We start from the raw sequence: 19,895 nt of genomic DNA, 5'->3' as shown, positions 1-19,895 counted from the left end.
AGGGTTAATAGGAACCTATATAAGAAAAAGACCCCCAAATTGGGACTGTCCCTATAAAATCGGGACATCTGGTCACCCTATTCCCATGCACTAGCCCAACCCTGCAGTGACTGATGTGCGTGGGGGGGTAGTGGGGCAGGTAGATACCACATGGTGATAGCTTAAAAAAAAATCTAAGGAAACATTTCTGTTAGTTTTACCTTGTGCAAGACCAAGCTTATTGTTTGGTGCAAATTTAACTCAGTGGTTAAAAGGCACATTTTAATTACCCCAAATGCTGTGCACTATGTTTAGAGTCACTGCATCTGAGTTTTCTAATCTCCTAGTCTTTCAGATGAATGAATCACGCTAGATTTGTGAGGAACTGTTGGGCAGTTTCTTTAAAAAAATAAAAAACACCGAATGATTTCTGGTTTTGGAAAGTGCCCTTCGCGGTCTCTGGCAGAAGCAAAACATAATCGGAGCAAATGACGGTACTGAAATCCTTTGGCCATTTTAAATGATTTTTTTCTTACTCTTCAAAGAAATTTCTCCCCTCGAAATATCACCAGATAGAAAGGCTGACCCTGAAGTAATAGCACTGAGGAAATTTAAAATGAAATGTCGGAACATTTTGCATATTTACTGCAAATCAGTGTCTAGCAAATAACAGGTCTAAAAAGCCTCATTTTGATTTTTTTCTGAGATGTGGAAACGGTTGCTTATCAGCTACAGGGAATGTTTGGTTCACTGGGTTATTGCTTTTCACGTTACACTGGCTTGTCTGTTTTTCCTAATGGATCCAAATACTTTACCAATATTAACACTTCACCAAAAATTTTAGGATATCAGTAGTTGTGATCCTTTTGCAGCCCGCATGCCCACTGCGTGGCTTGACTGATCATGAAAAAAAATCCCACTCAGATGCATCTGTGTTTTGGTGTTGGTTGCAGAACTTTGCTGCTCAGATGGCGGGAGGATTCGATGAGAAGGCTGGTGGTGCTCAGTTGGGTGTGATGCAGGGACCTATGGTAAGATAGCTCTCTGCTTCCTTTTAGCAACTGGGACACTATGCGACCTCTTTGTGGGATGCCTGATATTTAGGGTTGAAGTTGACAGGAGCTGGGGGTTGCTAGGCAGCTTGAAAAATCCAGCCATTAAAACACAGCTTGATATTATCTATGAGCCAGATCCTCAGCTGTAGGAATTCAGCACAGCTCTATCAAAGTCCATGCTGAATTTCACTCACTGAGATTCTGTCCGTTTCGTCCTAGCCACAGCATACTAAAATCACTATAAAACGGTTGCATAACCAAGGATTTACTTAGCACCAAGATGACTTAATTGCTTCTGCTTCTGCTCTGCTCGCCAGGGCATCCCAAGTCACACGCCAAATTGTTTAAATAGACTCTCCTGGGAGGGAAAGTTATAGAACGTTTTGTTTAGGGGTTGGTCTCTGTAACTTTTGGACTGTGGGCTGAGGAATGCATGACAGCAGCTACTGTTCTTCAAGATCCCACAAGATTTCCAGCAGGAAATTTCTGCTCTCCAGCCTTTCTTGGCAAGCAGTAAATGAAAAGCAGGGCTTAGTAAACATGGCTACGGTCCAGGAGAAAGCGTGCTGCTTCCCCCCCCCCACCTTCCAAGTAGTTTCTAAAGGAAAAATAGTTTTCGGCGATATCTCCAGAAGGGCTGAAAACAAAAGGGACAATTTCAGAATATTCTCTTGCCGAGGGGGAAAGTTCCTTGTTCTTTGTGGGCCATCAGCTGAAACCACTTGCCCCCTTTCACGGCGGGGGGCGTAGAGATTTTCTTAATGACAGTGATTTTTGTTTCCCAATGTAGGGACCTATGGGACCGCGAGGACCTCCAGGACCATCGGGAACTCCTGTAAGTACTTGCTCTTTCAGGAGCGATCTGTCTCGTTGGGGGTAAAATAACATAGTGAATATATAGAGCGCCATTGTTGAGATGGCTAATGAGCCTCCTTTGCTGTATGTTGCAGGGCCCTCAAGGATTTCAAGGCAGCCCTGGAGAGCCTGGGGAACCTGGAGCTTCTGTGAGTAACCAGCAGCTTCGCTTTTGGCCAAAGAAGCCGTGACATGGCACAAATTGACACCTCAGTTACCCATGCAAACGGCCAACACCCCAGCTGCACCCGCAAACATCCCAGAAACGTGAACCCCACATTAGAGCTGCCCTGAGGAATTCCAAAAAGCCTCTCCACCAAGAGACCCCCGATGCCAACTTCTCTGAGCAGAATTCACCCTTCTCTGAGTCTCCACTGTGATATCACTGATAATCAAAGCTGGGGTGAATGACCGAGGAAGTGCTTAGATTAGAGACGTAGGCCGAGAAGTTCAAAGGGGCCTAAGAGATTTGGACGCGCAGTTCCCAGTATAACTAATGGGGATTGGGCTTCTAATTCCTGGCGGTGGATCTGAAAAATCTCAAGCTTCGGCTCTAGGAACAGGAGGCTGATGAACAATGTGACGAATAGAAAGGAAACAGAATTAATGGGACAGATTCAGACTCAAAGACTATGTACACTGCCCTGGCCATGTAAGGTGCCAATAAAGCGGGTGCCCGTTTAGCTCACTCCTATTTTAAGGCTTCTTTGGACTGCTCAGGTCTTAGTGCCCATGAGAATCAGGCTCAGTGTGTGTATCTTAGGGGAACAGGGCATGACAAGGACGTGCTCTGACACTGTACGCTGGAGAAGCTGCGGGGTTGTTGGCAGTGATGGTGGGGGAGGGCAAGTTGTAAGTCCAGACATAGTCGGTCACTTTGCAGGGCAGGATGACAAAAGGAAAAAGGAGCTCAGCTCCGATGGTGATGGAGACAGGGGCAAGGAGCTAGGAAGCAGGGGAGCCCAGTCAACGTAATATACATAGATGCTGGAATTAGGGATTTGATCCTGTGTCTGTCTCACATTGGTTTGGAGAGGCACAACTGACTGCAGGGCGTGGTTCAGTGTGGCTCTGTGCTGGTATCACTGTAGCACCTGGGAGCCCAACAGACACTAATGGATGTTATCCTAAAACAGGTAGAGAAAAATAACTCCCCATTTAAAGACAGGGAAACTGAGGCACTGGGTTGATTAAGTGCCTTTCTCAAGGCCACCCAGGGAGTCTGTAGCAGAGATGGGAATAGATACCCCCTGACTCCAGGATGGCTGAGTCCTGGCTCAGTGCCTTACCCACAGGGCCAGTTTTAGGAAGTGCAGAGCCCGATTTGAATACCCGGCGGCGGTCCAGGTCTTCGGTGGCACTTCGGCTGTGGGTTCTTCACTTGCTCCGGGTCTTCTGAAGGACCTGCCGCCAAAATGCTGCCAAAAAACTGGAGCGAGTGAAGGACCTGCCACCGAAGTGCCACTGAAGACCTGTACCGCTGCCGGGTGGGTAAACATTTAAAAGTTAGGCACTCTTCTTTAGGGAGCGGGGCCCAATTCAGGGGAATAGGCCTAAAGCCGGCCCTGCCTATCCACGAGACTGTCCTTCCTACCCATGCATCTATGACCCAGGGTAATTTATGTAGTGGGGCACCACAGGGCTTGGTGTTAGATTCAGTCCTGTATAATCTCTGCATTAATGGTCTGGGAGGCAAACAGCCCATTAATGAGGCTGGGAGATGAGACTACATTAGGGAGAGTTGCAAACAACAGTCAGGAATGGGAAAAATTTGTGAAGGAGCCCGAGGGAGCTGAAAAATAGCAACATAAGATGCAGCGTGAACAAATGCTAATCCAGTGGGCGAGGATGGGGTGGGAATGATCCAAAGGACTACAGTAAAGGATCATCTAATCCATTCCTCGCCTTAGCCTGTTTTGGGTCATTCTTTACGCTAATGGTTTTTTTCCAGTCCTGCCAAGCAGTGTGGCTTCGACTGCTTACCCTGGAAGTGTCCTATAGCAGATCTCACTATCAGGACATTTCCCCCCCTCCAGTGTTCCAACCGGAATTTTTCCTCTTGTTCAGTTTCATCCTATCCCTCCTTAGTCCTCATTCCGGCCAACTAAGGGGAGGGAGGAACCGACCACGTTAAAAGAGACAGAGAGGCAAGATAATCGGCCATTTGGACAGGTGTTTGCAATGCAAACAGGCCGTGCAGTTTGGAGCTGCATCTGCAGAGGCATCCCAGGGCAGGGAAATTAGAACGCTTCTCGAATGCTTCCTCACAGTGGTTCTTGACCTGGGGGTCACAACCCACCTGGGCCTTGCTAAATGCAGAAAGTAGGTGGATCTATCCATGGTACTTATCCAGCCCCCATCACGGAAGCTTCTGAGGTCAGGAAGTGGTGTCAATCCCATTTTACGGCTGAGGAACTGAGAACTAAGGCTCAGATCCTCGAAGGTATTTAGTCACCAGATTCCCATTGATTTCCCACCTTTGAGGCTTCTGGACTGAGTGACTTGCCCAAGGGCTCTATGCCAGGTCGAAGTGTTGAAACCAAACCATTCCTCATTGTAGAGGTGGCTAGCTAGATCCCGGCTCAGTGTGTGTGGAGAGGGGGGTATGGAAATAGAGGAGAACCGGTGCTCTGGTATGACGTTACCCAGTTGGGGGCTGAGAGTTATCGGCAAATTGGAGGGAGTTCAAAGAAGATCAGTTGGGTGTTGGGGGTGTTGCGTTAAGAGACAGGATTCAAAGAGCTTTGCTGAGCAAGAGCCAAGAAGGAGAGGGAGATTAAAAACAGCCCCCTGAGTATAGTGCTGTTGTTTCTTCTGACTCAGACACTCCATAAGTGGGAGCAGGTGTCCTCCTCAGAGCAGTGAGCGTGGAGGTCAAATCCACAGCTAGTTTATATTGATGTATCTCCATGGATGCCAACTTTGAGTTACCCCAGCCGAGAAGCAATGCGAGGAAGTTAACGAGGGAGTTAGAATTCAGATGAATGTCAGGAGAAGCTTCCTGACGGTGAGATGGATCAGGTGGTGGCATCTTCTTCCAAGGGAAGGGGTGGGTCTTTGGAAGCTAGGTTATGTAAACCCTTGGCAAGTTGGCGCTAAGTGGGGTAATGCTATGGGGTAGAATCCAAAACTGGGATCAAGGAATATCCATTCCAAGAGGAGCTTGGCTTTAGGCAGGCAGTCTGAGCTGCCATTTGCAGTCTACAACCTTGCTCTAACAAAAGACATGACAATGTCTTTAATGGGGAGAACTTCGCTCATGTGTCCCGTCAGGGCACTTCTGGGAACACAGTACCGTACCGTTGGTTCTGTGCTGGCGCAGAGAGAAGAGCCTCCTCTGCTGGTTCACTGATCCTGCTTCGTACAGAAGTCAGAGCTTTCCTGGAGGTCTCCCCTCCAGGCCAACGCCGCGTAGTCTGTCAGAGCTGCCAAGCTCACAGCTAGAGGTTTTACAGCTGTTTACTGCACACCGCCCAGGGAAGCAGAGGGTGTGTGGGAGGAGCCACTCGGCTGCTGTAGATTTCCAGAGAAAGTTTCCAGCTCGTGGCCGGGGCAGTGGGGAGAACGGGGCTCACCTGCTCCTGAGCTCAGTGGCCAAGTTCAGCAAAGCCCGACCCTGATATTTCCTGTGCGTGATGTCACCATGCGGCAGTGTGATGTAAACATGACAGCACGAACCATCCCAGGCTGGCACAGAGCACAGGCCACTTGGGAAAATAGCTGGACTTCTCTCTCTTCCTCTGCCTTACTGGCCAATTTCTTCCCTTGCCAGCTTTCTCTGGCCACCTGAACCCAGGGATGGACTCCCAGAGCCCGGGCTCTTCTGAGATGGAGAGTGATGTTGGAGTCAGCCATATGCTGCTCCCAGGGAGGCTGGTTTTAGCTGGGCCCGAATGATTCGGTCTTTTTTGGAAGGGTTCATGAGCTTCCCCCACAACTCTTTGCCTAGCCCCAGTGCGGAATATTGGGGTCCCCAACCCACAGACCCAGCAAAAAGGCAGGTGACAATGCAAGGATTTGTAGTTCCCTTTGAGATAATGTTGCCTTCGAAGCCCATTAGCCGAATTACATCTTGCCCCATACTGTGACGACCCCAAGCCCCCAGACCCCCTTGATCACATAGATTGTTGTGACTCAATTAAAAAAGGTTCTGATTCTCTCGGAATGCCCTGCCTGCCTTGTACATGTCACACTCGTTCTGTCTGTCCTTCCAGGGTCCAATGGGTCCCCGAGGGCCTCCCGGACCACCTGGAAAACCCGGTGATGACGTAAGTATTCTGTAGCCACTCGTTTCTTGCAAGGCAGCTTCTGCCAGCAATTGACATCAAAGCTGTCTGTAAGGCAAGCGCCAGCATGCAAAACGGGATGCATCAGTGATCAGAGCAGAGGGGGTTTGCCCCCTGCTTCTTGCTAGGCTGTGCCTTGCGCCAAGATCTCTCTGAAGGAAGCTAAGAGATTTTCTTCTCTCTCTTTCTCTCTCAGGGCGAAGCAGGCAAACCCGGCAAATCTGGTGAACGCGGATCCCCTGGCCCTCAGGTATAGGGCTCCAGGCTCTGAAGTCCAGTAGATATCGATGTGTCCCAAGGGCATGGCTGGATGGCAGGAAGGCCACAGTCACCAGCCCAGCTCTCTTGTCTCCTTTGTTATTTAACCAGGAGAAGCTGGGGGAAATGAATCATTAAAAACTTCATGATTTTTGCCAAAGAGACGTCAGGTTGTTACGACCAGAGGGGGGCTCAGGGCTCAGACCAAAGGCTAGACTCGGATTTAATCCCTGCCCACTAATGATCGGCACAGTGGGTGTCTGAACTTCCCCAGTGTTCACGGCAATTCAGATGCAGGGCTTTGATTCAAGCCCGTCACAGACAGTTCTCCATGGTGTAAGTTAGCATAGCTCCCTTGATTTACCCCTGCTGAGGATCTAGCCCTATAGACTACCCTGCTATGGTCCTGTATGTGACCCTGATCTGGCCCTATATGTTACCCTAATGTGGCTCTCTATGTTACCCTACACGGCCCTATATGTTACCCTAATATGGCTCTATATATTACCCCATAATCTGATTCTATATGTTAGTCAATCTGGCCCTATATGTTACCCTGATGAACAAAGCACAGTAAGAATCCTTTACTTCCTGTTCCTGGAGCTTGTTAATAATATAACATCTGAGCATAATGGAGAAACTTGGTCCGGTTTTGTCCACTTCTCTATTCCCTGCCTTTCGTTCGGACTGACCCCATTTCTTTCATTTTAGGGTGCGCGAGGCTTCCCAGGAACCCCAGGTCTCCCAGGAGTCAAAGGTCACAGAGTAAGCACGTGTGGTTATGACTTGCGCAGAATTGGCTCTTCCTTTTGCTCGAGCTCGCTGGGAGAGTAACCACGACTTTGCTTCTCTCCCTAGGGTTACCCTGGGTTAGACGGCTCCAAAGGAGAGGCAGGAGCTGCAGGTGCTAAGGTGAGAAGTTTAGCCAACAGGATTCCGGTTTTTATCCTCTGAAACGAAACCGATCACTGGGAAGTTATTAGTATGGGTATTTATTACATGCATTACGGTAGCGACTAGAAGGGGAAACTTGAGATCAGAGCCCCTCGCTGTTGTGCTAGGCGCTGCATAAAAACATAGTGAAGGATAGTACCTGCCCCAAGGAGCTCACAGTCTGAATAGGAGGTGGGATAAAGGTGCTTGCCCAAGGTCACACAGGAAGGCAGTAGCAGAACCAGGATTTGAACTCAGGCTGGCTGAGTGACTCAGCTAGTGTACCTGGTGTTCAGCCCATTTCTGGCAAACATCTTTTTGTGAGGCAGCCAGGTGCTGGGATGATAGGCCCAGTGTAGAAATCTAGATAGATAATTCAAGGCAGGTTAGACAGAATAGAATAGATAGATGAGAGACCTGGAATCAAGTAGCTACATCGATATAGATCCTGAGATTGGACAGAAGGACAAGTATGTCTTTAACTCAAGAGCAGATGCCTTCCTGAAAGATGTGCGTTAGCCAAACACAAGTTATTGCTCTCAACACAGGGGTAAATGGGTGAAATGCCTGTGATTTCCAGGTCAGACTAGATAATCTAATGGTCCCTTCTGGCTTTAAATGCTACGAATCTATGACTGTGTATGGGGATAGATATAGATAGAAAGATGTGGGTCTTGTGTATGGGAATGGATGGATATATAGATAGATAGACGGGGTGTTTGGGGATAGATAGAGGGGGTCTCTAGAGGTAGATAGCTAGAGGGGGTGTATGGGGATGGAGAGATAGATTAGATAGAGGGAGTGTATGGGGATGGATGGATAGATAGATGGGGTGTATGGGGGTAGATAGATAGAGGGGGTGTATGAGGATGGATGGATAGATAGACGGGGTGTTTGGGAATAGATAGATGGGGTATCTGGGGGTAGATAGATGGAGTGTATGGGGATGGATGGATGGATAAGTAGAGGGGGTGTATGGGAATGGATGGATAGATAGATGGGGTGTTTAGGGATAGATAGAGGGAGGTGTATGGGGGTAGATAGAGGGGGTGTATGAGGATGGATGGATAGATAGACGGGGTGTTTGGGAGTAGATAGATGGGGTATCTGGGGATAGATAGATGGAGTGTATGGGGATGGATGGATAGATAAGCAAAGGGGGTGTATGGTAATGGATGGATAGATAGATAGATAGATGGGGTGTTTGGGGATAGATAGAGGGGGTGTATGGGGGTAGATAGAGGGGGTGTTTGGGAGTAGATAGATGGGGTATCTGGGGGTAGATAGATGAGTGTATGGGGATGGATGGATAGATAAGTAGAGGGGGTGTATGGGAATGGATGGATAGATAGATAGATAGATGGGGTGTTTAGGGATAGATAGAGGGAGGTGTATGGGGGTAGATAGCTAGAGGGAGTGTATGGGGATGGAGAGATAGATGGGGTGTTTGGGGATAGATAGATGGAGTGTATGGGGATGGATGGATAGATAAGTAGAGGGGGTGTATGGGAATGGATGGATAGATAGATAGATAGATGGGGTGTTTGGGGATAGATAGAGGGAGGTGTATGGGGGTAGATAGCTAGAGGGAATGTATGGGGATGGAGAGATAGATAGATGGATCGATCTGAGGCCTTTGATCTGGTAAATACTCAGTACTAGAGATCAGCTCCGTTCAGCCCTACCAGATGGTGCCGGGAATATGAAATGAGCAGGGCCAATATTAGAAGCAGAGAGAAATGTGACTAGCGCCAGCTACTGGTGCTCAGTGTGTGTCCCTCCCCGCCGGCCCCGCCAGAAAGCTGTCTCCACAGTCCCGTACCCTGCTTCCGCTTTCCCGCTAAGCATTTCCCTTAGCCGCCTCAGTGTCCATGGGCTTCAATGCAGCGTCTCTGTTTCCCTCCAAGGTTGTTACCATTTATAGCTCTCTTAGTAGTGCCCCACCCCAGCAATAGCATCTAACCCATCTCCTCCCTAATAGATGCCCCGTAATCCATTTCCATGCCCTTCCCCTTCAGCAGCACGCCCTAGAACATCCCACCCCTCCTGGCAGAACCACCCACCCCCACTCCCGCAGCGAGAGCTGACGCTGACAGGGTGTGTATGTCCACCCTGTTTATAGCTATGGATGCACACGAAGACCCCAGTCGTCATTTTGTGGGGATTTCTTTTGCCTGCATTTCCATGCCATGGGAATCAGGGTGGGTGTTTGTACCATTGTAGCACTGACTCTGCCTCTTTATAGGAACTGGGGACAAGGGCAAGAGGGGACTTAATTCTCTTTGTCGCTTACATTCTAGGGCGAAGCTGGATCACCGGGTGAGAATGGATCTCCTGGTCCCATGGTGAGTACGAGCTTCCCCATTATAATTATTTATATTATAGCAATGCCTGGGGGTGGGCCTGTTGTGCCGGGGGCTGTACGGACCTCAGTCGAGATCAGGGCCCCATTGTGCCAGGCGCTATACAGACCTCAGCCAAGATCAGGGCCCCATCGCGCCGGGGGCTGTACGGACCTCAGCCGAGATCGGGGCCCTGTTGAGTCGGGGACTGTTTGGACCTCAGCCGAGATCAGGGCCCCGTCGTGCTGGGTGCTGTACGGACCTGAGTCGAGATTGGGGCCCCGTCGCGCCAGGCGCTGTACGGACCTCAGCCGAGATCGGGGCCCTGTTGAGTCGGGGACTGTTTGGACCTCAGCCGAGATCAGGGCCCCGTCGTGCTGGGTGCTGTACGGACCTGAGTCGAGATTGGGGCCCCGTCGCGCCAGGCGCTGTACGGACCTCAGCCAAGATAAGGGCCCCATTGCGCCGGGGGCTGTACAAACACAGAGTGCGAGACAGGCTCTGCCCCAAAGAGCTTATGGTCTAAATTGACCAGACAGACAATGGAGGGAGTGGTAAAGATTTGCCCAGGATAACCCTCTAATCCCGACATCCCCAAACACCAGATGTTTCTCTTTCGGGTAACTCTGCTCTGATTGATATTGTCTATTTGGGCAACAAAATGGCAGATGAAATTTGATGTGGATAAGTGCAATTTGATGCACATTGGAAAACATAATCCCAACTATACATACCAAACGATGGGGTCTAAATTAGTTGTTACCATTCAAGAAAGAGATCTTGGAGTCGTGGATAGTTCTCTGTAAACATCCATTCAATGGGCAGCGGCAATCAAAAAAGCGAACAGAATGTAGGGAACCATTAGGAAAAGGACAGATAAAAAAACAGAAAATGACATAATTCCACTATAGAAATCCATGGCACACCCGTGCCTTGAATACTGTGTGCAGTTCTGGTCTCCTCACGTCTAAAAAGATATGTCAGAATTGGAAAAGGTGCAGAGAAGGGCAACAAAAATGATTAGGGGGCTGGAGTAGCTTCCGCATGAGGGGAGATTAAAAAAAACCTGGGTCTGTTCATCTTAGAAAAGAGACAACACAGGGGGTATATGATAGAGGTCTATGAAATCATGAATGGTTTAGAAAAAAGTGACCTGGGAAGTGTTATTTACCCCTTCACATAACACAGGAACCAGGGGTCTCCCAATGAAATTATTAGGCAGCAGGTTTAAAACAAACCAAAGGAAGTACTTCTTCACACAATGCCCAGTCAACCTGTGGAGCTCCTTGCCAGGGGATGTTGTGAAGCCTAAAAATATAAAGGTTCAAAAAGAATTAGATAAGTTCCTGGAGGAAAGGTCCATAAATGGCTATTAGCCAAGATGGTCAGGGACGCAACCTCATGCTCTAGGTGTCCTTAAAAGTGATACTGGGACAGGACGACAGGGAATGGGTCACTCAAATTTGCCCTGTTCTGTTTATTCCCCCTGACGTGTCTGGCATTGGCTGCTGTCACAAGACAAGACACTGGGCTAGATGGACCACTGCTCTGACCCAGTATGACCTTTCTTATCTTATTATTATTTATCACCTACTGGGCTCAGCTGAGATCAGGGCCCCCCTCAGGCAGGTGCTGTATAAACGCAGAGTGAGATAGTCCGTGCTCAAAGACCTTAGGCCTAGATTTTTAAAAGTATTTAGCTGTTGCTGCACTCAGCGTCCCAATGCCTAAATGATTTAGAAGCCTAAATCTCATTTTTAAAAGGAATTTAGGCACTTAGGAAAAAATCTGGGCCTTAAAGTCTAGACAAGAGGGGAAACTGAGGCACAGAGCTGACTTGCCCACAGTCACATGGCAGGCCCAGAAATAGAACCCAGGTGTCCCGATTCCCTGGCCAGCAATCTAGCCACTGGACAAGCCTGGTTCTGTTAATATTTGCGTGGATATTTGTAACAATCCTGTGCTGAGAAGGGCAAAGGGGCAGGACCCGAACCTCTTCAGTCCCTCCCAATGTCTCTCGCATCACAGAAAAGCTGCCCCAGACCAGCTCTCCCTGTCCACATGAGCTTTGGCACTCACTAGAAATGAAGCACATCTGGCTGGTTAAAGAGTTCTCGCACCTCAGCCCAAGGGCAGGTGCAGGATAGCAGCATGTTGTGCTGCCAGAGTCACAACACGAAGGCTGGGCCATGGGCTGATTTTCATGTAGGTTATGGCTGCATTGTAAACCTGGGTTTATAATGGCTGGACCCGGATCTCACAGCCGGGAGAATGCATCCACCCTGCGCTACACAAACCTTCAGACTGAACTTTGCAGCTTGATCTGCATCCCCACTGCAAAATGACTGGCCTTGGAACTGAGCTTATCGGGCTCTAACTCACCCTCCTAGCAGGATCTTGGGACCTAGGTCCTGAGTGCTTGTCAACCCGAATTAGGCCGACGCTTGTGTGGACGGAAGCGGGGCTTGGGCTCAAATCCTTAGACAGACCCCAGGCCTAACATGTGGACATTCTGAGAGCACCCCCTGCACAGGCCAATGTAAAGCTGATGTAAATGCTCTGCACTGGCCCTGCTCCCAGCCCTACAGAATAGGGGCTGAAGTGGGGGGTGTGGCTGGAGAACCCTGCATTATGGCTACTGTCAGCTTTCCGTGCCAGTGGAAAGCTAGAGCAACCCCAAGGCTGCTTGAACTTATACCAGGGTCACAGCTCCAGAATACAAGGAGTGCTTTGAGGTGTAGGAACTGAGAATGAGGCTTAGCTGGATTTCTTTGATGCACCCATTGTAGTTCATTCTGATGTAACTAAAAAGGCGCTGCGCCATGGAGATTGGGAGCACACAAAAGGTTTGCGATGAGAGGACTGTAATAAGACAAACCTCATCATTTTCACTGCTGTTTTCCAGGGGCCCCGTGGTCTCCCAGGCGAAAGAGGACGCCCCGGCCCATCCGGTGCTGCTGTGAGTATTAAAGTTTCCTTCCATACTGCCCGTTAATTACTCCATTTAGCCACGCTGCCATGTTGTTGTCATGGCGAAATCCCAGGAGACAACACAGATATTCTAAAAGAGAAAAAAAAATATATATATATATATATATATATATATATATATATATATATATATATATATATATATATATATATATATTTAAATTCTGATTTGGGGGCGGGGTTGTTTCTTCTGCATAAAGCGAAAGATGATGCTGACAGTGGGATCACATTGGAATTAAATGGCTTCTGCTGTTATCAGTTTCTTTGACAACACTATAGATTATAAGGTAAAATTTTCAAAGGTGCCAAGGTGATTTGGGAACTTAAATCCTTTTTTTCATGAGTCACCGAGTGCTTAGGAGCCTCTGTCTCCTTGAAAATCAATGGGATTTGGGTGCCTCCAGGAAAAATGTTCAAAGGAGCCCAAGTGATTTAAGTGCTTAAGTCACCTGAGCGCTTAAGTCCCATTTTCAAAAGTGATGTTGACACTTAGGAGCCCAAGTTATATTGGGAAGTTGGTGGGATTTAGGCTTCTAAGTGCCTAAAACACTGGCGTGCCTCAGCCATTTTTATCTTTAGCTCTCATTGTTCTACTCGGATAACGCCCGCGAAGGTGTCCATTGAATAAGGGACTACCACAAGCATCCCTCTAGAGCAGGGGTGGGCAAACATTTTGGCCTGAGGTCCACATCGGGGAATAGAAATTGTATGACAGGCCATGAATGCTCACAAAATTGGGGTTGGGGTGCAGGAGGGGGAGAGGGCTCCAGCTGGGGTGCAGAATCTGGGGTGGGGCTGAGGGGTTTGGGGTGCAGGAGGGTGCTCCAGGCTGGGATCAAGGGGTTCAGAGGGTGGGAGAGGGATCAGACTGGGGCAGGAGGTTGGGGCATGGGGAGAGGCTCAGGGGTGCAGGCTCCGAGCAACACTTATCTCAAGCGGCTCCTGAAAGCAGCGGCACGTCCCTTCTCCGTCTCCTACATGAAGGTGCGGCCAGGCGGCTCTGCACGCTGCCCCACCCGAAAGCACCCCCAACACAGCTCCCGTTGGAGCGCCAGAGGGGGCCACTGGAGTGCGTAGGAGCCGGAGCAGGGCCATGGTGCAGCTTCCGGCAGCCGCGTGGAGTGGCCCCCAACCCAGCAGGAGCACTAAAGCAGGACTGAGCTGCATGGTGCAGCCCGCGACCGAGCTCCCCAGCGAGAGCTCGGAGGCCAGCTTAAAACGGCTTATGGGCCAGATCCAGCCCATGGGCCGTAGTTTGCCCACCCCTGCTCAAGAGTGAGAGGATTCCCAGTAAAGTCCAGTTACACAGCTGGCATCTTGGTCCTAAGCAGTTGTTAAGGCTGAGATTTTCAGTCACTTAGTGGGGATTTGGATGGCTGGTTCCCATTAAAATTCACAGGCAATTGGAGCAACAGGGCTGTGCAAGCTTGTAGCCAGTGGGAGTCAGGCCCCCTAAGCAAGATCTGCAAACAGCAAGCTGGCCTGATCTCCCTCCCAAGGGATGGTTTCTCCCTCATCACAGGCAATTCATTGGTGAATTTCCACCCCCTTCTGGCAGCTTGGGGCTTTGCAAATATTAAGGACAATCCCGTTGCAAGGATTTGTCCTGGCAGAGACCAATTTACAGCAGGGAGGGAATACTGTCTTCTGTGGACTAGCGATGAGTGTGGGCTTTATGCAGTGCATTGCCCCGTGAATCATGCTGTCCTGCAGTGAGTTGCATCCCACTGCTTGCTTTGCTTGTTTGCTGTGCTGGGTTCAGGCCGCCCAGTGAAGGCATGTGCTGCATTGCCTCAGATCGTATTACAGCGGGGCAACGAGTTGTGTTGCATTGGCCTTCCTGCCTCACAGTGACCAGAACTAGGCTGCAAGGGCTGCAGGAGAGAGTGCAGAGACATGCACTGGGCTGCAGAAATTAAGAGTTCATCAGGCTGCATCTGGCTGCAGGACAGAGTGCAGGGGGTGCATCAGGCTACAGGAATCAGCAGAGGAACCTGCATTGTGCTATGCTGAGCTGCAGCAGTCAGCGCAGGGACATGCATTGCTCTGCAGTGAGCTGCAGGAGTCAGCGCAGGGACATATGCATTGTGGTGCAGTGAGGTGCAGGAGGAGTCAGCGCAGGGACATATGCATTGCACTGCAGTGAGGTGCAGGAGTCAGCGCAGGGACATATGCATTGCACTGCAGTGAGGTGCAGGAGTCAGCGCAGGGACATATGCATTGTACTGCAGTGAGGTGCAGGAGTCAGCGCAGGGACATATGCATTGTGGTGCAGTGAGGTGAAGGAATCAGCACAGGGACATATGCACTGTGGTGCAGGAGTCAGCGCAGGGCTCTGCATTGTGCTCCAGTGTGCTGCAGGAGTCAGCACAGGGACATATGCATTGTGGTGCAGTGAGGTGCAGGAGTCAGCGCAGGGACATATGCATTGTACTGCAGTGAGCTGCAGGAGTCAGTGCAGGGACATATGCATTGTGCAGTGAGGTGCAGGAGTCAGCGCAGGGACATATGCATTGTGGTGCAGTGAGGTGCAGGAATCAGCACAGGGACATATGCATTGTGGTGCAGTAAGGTGCAGGAGTCAGCGCAGGGCTCTGCATTGTGCTCCAGTGTGCTGCAGGAGTCAGCACAGGGACATATGCATTGTGGTGCAGTGAGGTGCAGGAGTCAGCACAGGGACATATGCATTGTACTGCAGTGAGCTGCAGGAGTCAGTGCAGGGACATATGCATTGTGCAGTGAGGTGCAGGAGTCAGCGCAAGGACATATGCATTATGGTGCAGTGAGGTGCAGGAGTCAGTGTAGGGACATATGCATTGTGCAGTGAGGTGCAGGAGTCAGCGCAAGGACATATGCATTGTGGTGCAGTGAGGTGCAGGAGTCAGCACAGGGACATATGCATTGTGCTCCAGTGTGCTGCAGGAGTCAGTGCAGGGACATATGCATTGTGCAGTGAGGTGCAGGATCAGCGCAGGGACATATGCATTGTGATGCAGTGAGATGCAGGAGTCAGCGCAGGGCTCTGCATTGTGCTCCAGTGAGCTGCAGGAGTCAGCGCAGGGACATATGCATTGTGCAGTGAGGTGCAGGAGTCAGCGCAGGGACATGCATTGCGATGCAGTGAGGTGCAGGAGTTAGTGCAGGGACATATGCATTGTGATGCAGTGAGGTGCAGGAGTCAGCGCAGGGACATGCATTGTGATGCAGTGAGGTGCAGGAGTCAGCGCAGGGACATATGCATTGTGATGCAGTGAGGTGCAGGAGTCAGCACAGGGCTCTGCATTGTGCTCCAGTGTGCTGCAGGAGTCAGCGCAGGGACATATGCATTGTGGTGCAGTAAGGTGCAGGAGGTAGTGCTGGGACATGCACTAGGAAGCACCTTGCTGCACAGCTGGCATTAGTGCCCTGTGTAATGTCAGATTGTGTCGGGGCTCCTGGTTTGCAACAAGAAGATGCACTGGGTTGCCTCAGGCTGCGTGTGCTTCACCAAAGCGACTCCCATTAGATTGCAACTGACTGGAGGGGCCTCACACTACTAGAAGGATGTGGAAAAATTGGAAAGAGTCCAGCGGAGGCCATTGAAAATAATTAGGGAGCTGGAGCACATGACTTATGAGGAGAGGATGAGGGAACTGGGATTATTTAGTCTGCAGAAGAGAAGAATGAGGGCGGATTTGATAGCTGCTTTCAGCTTCCTGAAAGGGGGTTCCAAAGAGGATGGCTCTAGACCAGGGGTCCCCAACCTTTCCGTGTGGTGGGCGCCAAATGATTAACTGCCGAGGACCGTGGCCACCAGACACGTGGCTGCTGAAATGCCACCGAGAAGCAGTGTCATCAAGAGGCGTTGCCGCCGAAATGCCACCGAAAAGCAGCAGCATTTCAGCGGCAGCTGCTTCTCGGCGGCATTTCTGTGGCTGCTTGTCTGGCGGCCAGTAGGCGGGCGCACATAAATGCCCTGGCGGGTGCCATGGCACCTGTGGGCACCGCACTGGGGACCTCTGATCTAAACTGTTCTCAGTGGTGGCAGATGACAGAACAAGGAGCAATGGTCTCAGGTTGCAGTGGGGGAAGTCTAGGTTGGATGTTAGGAAACACTATTTCACTAGGAGGGTGGTGAAGCACTGGAATGGGTTACCTAGGGAGGTGGTGGAATCTCCTTCCTTAGAGGATTTTAAGGCCTGGCTTGACAAAGCCCTGGCTGGGATGATTTAGTTGGGGATTGGTCCTGCTTTGAGCAGGGGGTTGGACTAGATGACCTCCTGAGGTCCCTTCCAACCCTGATAGTCTATGATTCTATGAATGTCCTTCAGAGCTACATAAACTGATGTTTTCAATGGACCTAAGAGATTATGCACCCAAATCTCATTAAAAGCCGCTGCAAGATAGGCCCCTAACATCCCTCAGTCGTGGGTAACTCTTCCCTGGCTCCACTGAGAGCTGCTAATGAGCCCTCCCAACGCTTCAGCTCCTGGCCGAGCACCATGTCTGCCTGACATGACTGACCCTGACATCTCCCTGGGCAGCTGATGCAGGCCCTCTGCATGCAGGCTACAGGGAGGTGCTGTCTTCTTCAAGGTTGTGGGTATATTGTGCCGTGTGGAGCGGATCCCTGCCTGGAGTATGAAACTCTGCCCTGGGCAGAGGTCCTAGGGCAAAGCCGAGACACCCAGCGAAGCCCTGGGAAGCTAAGTGAGCTTAACTATGGCACTGGGGGGCGTGAATTCTCTCCTGAGCAACACAGCAAGGTTGAGCTCCATTTTCAGCATGGTAAGAAGAGTAAAGTTCTGTCCCTTAGGTAATTAAATGTGCTCGAGAGCTATCGCAGTACGAGAGGGAAGCAGGCCCTTGATCTGCAGTGGAAGTGGTCAGGCACAGGAACCTGGCTTTGGAAAAACTCTGCATAATTAGGAAACGTTTAGGGACAGGCACCCTGTGCAGTGATTATCAAAGGCCGATACAGGAGCTCACTGTGTTGCATAGAAAAACTGGAGGTGCTCTGTGGATTGTTTAGCAGATCTCTGTGGTGCTCTGTGGATTGTTTAGCAGATCTGAGCGTTGCATAGGAAAGCAGTAGGTGTGTTGCCTAGCTAAGCTGCAGATACAGGTGCTCTCTGTGTCGCATGGAAGAGGCGTAGCTACAGGTGATCCGTGTAGGTTCAGGCACTCAGTGCAATACCTGGAAGGCCCGTTGTGCCTGGACAAGTTTCCTACAGCTTCCAGCTGTCAGCTGGTAACATAGTGTAGCATAAAATCCCCCCACCCCATTTGCTGAGCAGCACATGAAAACTCCTGGAATGGCTGGGAAGTTCGGCAAGAGATTTTGGCCCCAACCCCTGATTCCTGCAAGGCGCCTGTTGAGCGCCTTGAAGCCGATGAAGAGCCGCGGAAGATACTTGTGGTATCATACTGATAAGGGTGGGTGAACATGGTGGAGCCCTGAGGCCCTGCCATCCCCCCTGATAGCCTCAGCCCGATGGGAGTTAAGTGCCTAAATACCTTTGAGGGCCTGGGCCAAAGTTTCCCTGAGGGCAGCTGCCTCCTGGCAGGCCACATGCATCTTTGAAAGAGCTGTTGCTGGCATCTGTTAGTGTCAACATTACACCGAGGTCTGTAACATAAACCATCCAAGCATGGCCAATCCAGGCTGGTGTGGAATTCAGCATCAGTGTGAACTGAGACTTTGGTACCCAGGACACAGCCCGGGCTGCGTCAGCCTTCGCTGACAATCTCTGTGTTGCCAACTCTGGCGATTTCATTGTGATATTTTGTGGTTTTCTGAAAGCCCCAGCTACTGGAGTCATGGGAATATGAGAGAAGCTTAGCTTTCACTTTAAAAAAAGCAGCACGATTCTAGCCAGCATGGTTGCAAAGAAAAGCTTAAAAACATGATCCCAGTGCAAAATAAACTGGAAGACAAAGGAAAAGGCCCAGAATTAATATTTTTAAGCCAATCTCATCTTTTTGAGGCCTGACTCTCGACAGCTCAATGTTTCGGACTGGCAATTCTAGATCCTCAGGAGGGTTGGTTTGCTACATCTACAGACCCACAGAGCCAGACTGGAAAGAGCTACCTGGGCCCACATCCGCAGTCCAGTCCCCAGCACCCAGCTGACACGGGGATGTTTTTCACAATAAAGGGCTTTTGTCCAGCCCAGGGCTCCTCCTGCTTCCCCTGGGACTTCGCTCCGTGGCCTAGTAAAGCAGATCTAAGTCTGAAGAACTGTTTCCCGGCATTACAGGCTTTCATCTCATTTCCTTCTTATGCCCCCCTTTCTTCTGGGTAATGAATTCCTCACGGCAAGGCTGTGCGGATACTTTTTCAGCTACCTATTTAAGCACAGCACAGCTGCTATCCAGACACATCAAAAGCCTGATTCCGCTCTCCGTGCGCGCTTGATGTCAAGCCGTCAGCGGCAGTGGATTACTCCAAGATCAGGACGGCTCCCTTTACTGCTCCTCTGTAGTGTGTCTGGCGCTTTCTCAGCGGCCGCCTGGTGCAGGAGAGGAACAATGGCTGCTCGGCTACTCGGTCGTGTGCTTCACTGCGGACTAGCGGCTTGCAGGGGGATGCTGAAATCCCTGCTCGGACTAGCCCTGTTTGAGGTAGACAGGCCAGATGCTGAGAATCAGGAGTAATTCTACAGAAGTCAGTGGAGAGACTGCAGTGTGCCAACACTGGTCGAGGTGGAACCAGAATCAGGCCCGCTGAGTGTCAAAGAGCAACTTCAAATCCTCAACTGGTGTAAACTGGTGCGTCTCCACTGCCTTGGATGGAACTACAGCGGATTTACACAAGCTGGGCAGCTGGTCCCCGGACTTCAATGGAACGGTGTTAACTGGCCCCGCTGACTTCTACTCCGTATTTAGAATACACTGGTGAAGGAAGGAATGCTTTGCCGGTGGGAGTTCCTACACAGCGCCTCCTGGGGCCGTAGCTTAGGATGCCAGCCCACGTGGAGACAGAATGTTAAACCTATACTGTCCTCGCTGCGCCAGTGCAACAGCCCCCAGTGGCTTGCAAAAATCCCTCCTGCTTTCTGCATCTGCCCTCAGAGCTTTACCTGGAAAGGAGTCACAGCCTATCACCACCCTTCTTTTAAAATCTAAAGAGCCAGATTCAGTCCTGCGCCGTTTAAACCGACGGATTGACACTAGAGGGGAACTTGACTTAGGAACTTGTGCGACCTGTTGGCTAA

General features: G+C 50.3%; 1 protein-coding gene across 2 annotated transcripts in view; it reads left to right on the top strand.

Annotated features, from left to right (window-relative positions):
• The window catches only part of COL2A1 (collagen type II alpha 1 chain), a 64,686-nt gene that overhangs the window by 7,753 nt on the left and 37,038 nt on the right, over positions 1-19,895 (top strand). For both annotated transcript variants that reach the window (XM_030554476.1, XM_030554475.1), the window contains 9 exons: positions 933-1,010; positions 1,825-1,869; positions 1,985-2,038; positions 6,104-6,157; positions 6,372-6,425; positions 7,145-7,198; positions 7,292-7,345; positions 9,667-9,711; positions 12,614-12,667. In XM_030554476.1, the coding sequence (XP_030410336.1) occupies positions 933-1,010; positions 1,825-1,869; positions 1,985-2,038; positions 6,104-6,157; positions 6,372-6,425; positions 7,145-7,198; positions 7,292-7,345; positions 9,667-9,711; positions 12,614-12,667 (492 nt within the window). The remainder of the gene's footprint in view (positions 1-932; positions 1,011-1,824; positions 1,870-1,984; positions 2,039-6,103; positions 6,158-6,371; positions 6,426-7,144; positions 7,199-7,291; positions 7,346-9,666; positions 9,712-12,613; positions 12,668-19,895) is intronic.

Source organism: Gopherus evgoodei, chromosome 3, assembly GCF_007399415.2.
Source record: "Gopherus evgoodei ecotype Sinaloan lineage chromosome 3, rGopEvg1_v1.p, whole genome shotgun sequence".
Classification (NCBI taxonomy): Eukaryota; Metazoa; Chordata; order Testudines; family Testudinidae; genus Gopherus; species Gopherus evgoodei.
This window is presented reverse-complemented; position numbering and strand designations above follow the sequence as displayed.